This window comes from Puccinia triticina, chromosome 16A, assembly GCF_026914185.1.
Source record: "Puccinia triticina chromosome 16A, complete sequence".
NCBI lineage: Eukaryota > Fungi > Basidiomycota > Pucciniomycetes > Pucciniales > Pucciniaceae > Puccinia > Puccinia triticina.
In genome coordinates, this window is record NC_070573.1 from 2,470,609 (window position 1) to 2,474,426 (window position 3,818).

Genomic DNA, 3,818 nt, shown 5'->3' on the forward strand with positions numbered 1-3,818 from the left:
CCGGTAACTGTTGCCCGGGCGACCGTTTGAACGCTGGAATGACCGTTCTGGAAGCCGTGTAACCTGAATCGGCTAACAAGTACTCGCCCGGCAAAGAAAACTTGCCAGGATTGAGAAAGAGATAAAATGGGCTTCAGTAGGGGGAAGCAATATAGATATCTGTTGTACGTGACCACCTTACCTGAGAGTTTTTGTAGACCCGCTGGTCATGTGCACTACCACACCACCCGTGCAGGGCATATATGATTCGTCGATCGCGAGTACACACAATCATTGAATTCATCCCATACACAGATTTTTGCATCCAAAAATCCTCCTTATGCAAGGTGGGTGCCGAAGCCAACGGAAAGATGGTCCCATCAACCAGGCCAACTGCATCTTCAAAGAAGTCATACGACGTAGGTTCGGAGCGATAGGCTGCTCAATCTGAAGCGGAGGGCCATTTATAAACGTATTTATCCTCAAGATCAGCAATTGCGCGCAGACACCTATTCGTATACCTCTCTACACTACCCTCTAGAAACACAAGCAAGCCTCTTGTGAGTCTCTAAATGATCTCCAGCCAGGTGAGGACACACAAAACTTACCAGATATGTTGAATACCTGCCTAAGCATGTGTGCGGAACCGCCGTTACCATTTATTCCCAAATGAGCTAGTGCCACAAGCAACGAAGGGTAGTTACGCTACGCGTAACGCGTAGATAACGGTAACATAACGAAATTTTTGTCGTTATCTACGCGTTACGCGTAACGGCAGTGCGATTACGTTATTGCAACACGTTGAGCCGGTTTTTTTTATGCTCGTTGCGTTATCCAGGCGCGCGGAGCCCTTGAGAACGGGCAAAAAATGAGGCTAAAAAGCCTTAAATGGTCCGTTATCGCGTTATCCGGGGGATAACACAATAACGGGCCTCATTTTTGAGGCCCGTTACGTTACGCGCGGGGCCTGAAATGACCCCGTTACTAGTAAAGTAACGGGGGGCCCCAGATAACGGGGGTAGTTACGTTACCAAAATTGCGCGGATAACACAACGTAACGTAACTACCCTTCGTTGCCACAAGCAATTGCCACTTGATTGGTGCTTGCGAGTGGTTTGAGTCGTTGGTGAAAACTGGGTGGTCCTGTATCTCACTCAACAAGATATAAAAACTATCTTGACTTATCCTAGCCTACACCAAATTAAGATTAATATGAGACCGTGGGGTTAGTTTGCCCATACACTACAAACATGGATGAATTTGGGAAGGCATATATTGATCAAACTAGAGGCCAAGGCGGCTGCGCCGCTGCGGAGCTCAAGAAAAATGGCTGTCTTGCTGCACCGGTATCCAATTGGCAAAACCACTGGAAAATCAATAATACCTCTTGAATCAGCACAATTGATGAATTTTTTTTTCCCATCTCATTTGCTTTTTTATGTAAAAATTTATCCAGTTGGCAGTCATTTTCCCAATGAGCCCTCCGCCCGTCGCTTAAATTTCATCCTTTGGTGAAAAAACATCATTGCCAATGGTTTAACAGCTCAAATAATATGCAACAATGAAGAATTACTGAAAGTTTTGGACTGTTTGGGTGTGTAAAACATTGTTTATACATGTTAGCAGTCATTTTCCTTCTAATCCTGCAGCATATCACTTATAATTCATTTTTCTCCTGTTATAAAATCAAAAAATCATCAATTCTACAATACTTCACAATACCTTACAATGTGTTTCAGGCTGTATTTGAAGAAACCAACCTGTAACTGCTGCTGTCAAGGGTATTCTTTTATTCCTCAAGTTCACCATTAGCTAACTATTTATTTTATTTTATTTTATTTTATGATATGTTTAAGTCATGGGTAAATGTAACAGACCTGTGTTGTAGAGCACAATTCCCTCCTGCCAAGGGCTGTCACGGGCTTGCTTGGGAAGATCACATGCCCACTGACAAGAGAGGCTTTGTTGAGTTTAAATCTGCTCATGATAATTCATTGGTTTGGCTCAGGAGTTAAGCAGTACAGCTTTTGAAGATGCAGGGAGAAAATTGACTAAAAATATCCAAACATATCTGTACCAACATTTGGGTAGATCAACAACGACCATGACATTGATCACGCGGACAGAGAAATAAGGGAGGGAGAGACTATAAAAGAGAATTACTGTTATCACAAGACTTGAGGGGTTATTGACTGTGGGGACTGACCAATGTTAGTGGTGTAGTTGGTTGCCCCAAAAATCAGCTCTGGTGTGGTGCTCAGTAGTACATCGAACAAACTGACGTTCGGTTCTCCAGCCACCAAGATCTTTGCCAATCCAAAATGACACAACTTGAGCACTCCGGTCAAGGGGTTTAATAACAAGTTCTGAGGCTTAATGTCTTGATGGCATATTCCAAGTGAGTGGACGTAGGCTAGCGATTGCAAGAGCTGATAGACGTATAGCTTGATGTTCAAGATCGGCATGACCTGAAGCATGAGTGGTACCAACGGATTGATTAGACCATATTGGACGCGATGCGAGAGCGATCAGTCGGCGATGAGAGCCAGCCGCCTGATACACTGGAGCATGGACTGGGGGACTGACCTGATTTAATTTGGAGTAGTGGCGGGAGGCCCGGTACACGGTTTTGGGCACATCCTCAATCACCAAGTTCAAAAATACTTAATTGCACTTTGCCTGCCGAGGATCATATGGGGGGTGATGTAAGCAACCAAGAATATTGATACCCTAGGAGCTTGGATAGGAGTAGCTCACCTTATCTCCACTCAAATAGAGATAAGCACGTAGATAAACAACGTTTGGATGGATGAGCAGTTTCATAATTTGGAGCTCTCGATTCTGGGGCCGTGCATAGATACAGGTGAGCAGGTCTGGGGGGAACGAGGAGAAGGATGCGACGGACTTTGAATTGTTTATCTTGCAAGACTTTCTTGATTGCGACCTCTTCTTTGCCAGAGGGATGGACGGATCCAACAACGAGTTGAGCGCTGAGGACAACGCCAAAGGAGCCGTTCCCAACGGCCGGTGTAGCCGATCTCGCATTGCTCGCCCGTCCGACCATCGCAGGCCAGGACCTTCATTACTTTGTTTGGTTTGTTGACTGTGTGTGGCGGGGTGGTAGGTCAGCCTCTGTTGTTGGTAGTCAGTCTGCTTCTGGCTAGGATGGTGGCTGGACGAATCGGAGGTAGTAGAGCCTGCGCGGAGTGAATTATCAGCTGCACAGGCAAATATGTCAGCATGGACAAAAACACAGACAAAGTTGAGTGTGCAGTTTGAGGTTAGTGGTTGCGTGGGAGTGGCGTTGGTGTCAAAGGAACATGGCGGTGGCGCCACGATGCCCCCGACAGGTCGAATTCTACGGTCGATTTCAGCTTCCAGTAGCGCACATCAGATGTGTTGACCAGGATGGCCAGAAGATCTGAGATGTAGCTAATGCTTTGCGGGTCAAAAATTTGTACAGCGGCGGCGTGGCGGAGGCGTTGTTGTCGAGGATACATGCGGGGGGATCCAAGGGGAAGGCTTGAGGCGAGCTTGGCACTGCTGGTTGATGGTGTATAAAAGGGGGGATGTTGTGTTGGGTTAATCCCCCAGGCATCCTCTGCCGCTGTACTTCCAGCGTGCGGTTTGTCCTCACCCCCTCCGCTGTTGCACTTGTGCAGTTTGAGGGGTTAAACTCGTTGGCCCCCCTTTGCATAATGCCTTAAATGCGGCGCGCTGGGGGTCATCCTCTCATTCTTTTTTAACCCTGCTAGACAGGGATGGACAGTGGGCCACGGTGCATCAGCTTGCTGATGTTAGGTGGCTGGTTGCAGGTTGTTGTAAAATTGTGTTTTTTT

General features: G+C 46.7%; 1 protein-coding gene across 1 annotated transcript; it reads right to left on the minus strand.

The window, feature by feature from the left end:
- Positions 1-2,147: 2,147 nt before the first annotated feature.
- On the minus strand, positions 2,148-3,043 carry PtA15_16A244 (uncharacterized protein; the record flags this gene model as incomplete). The annotated part of the gene is made up of 4 exons (XM_053163916.1): positions 2,148-2,447; positions 2,566-2,642; positions 2,748-2,820; positions 2,885-3,043. The coding sequence occupies 4 exons, from the start codon at positions 3,041-3,043 to the stop codon at positions 2,148-2,150; spliced, it is 609 nt and encodes a 202-aa protein (XP_053027893.1).
- Between the last annotated feature and the right edge of the window lie 775 nt (positions 3,044-3,818).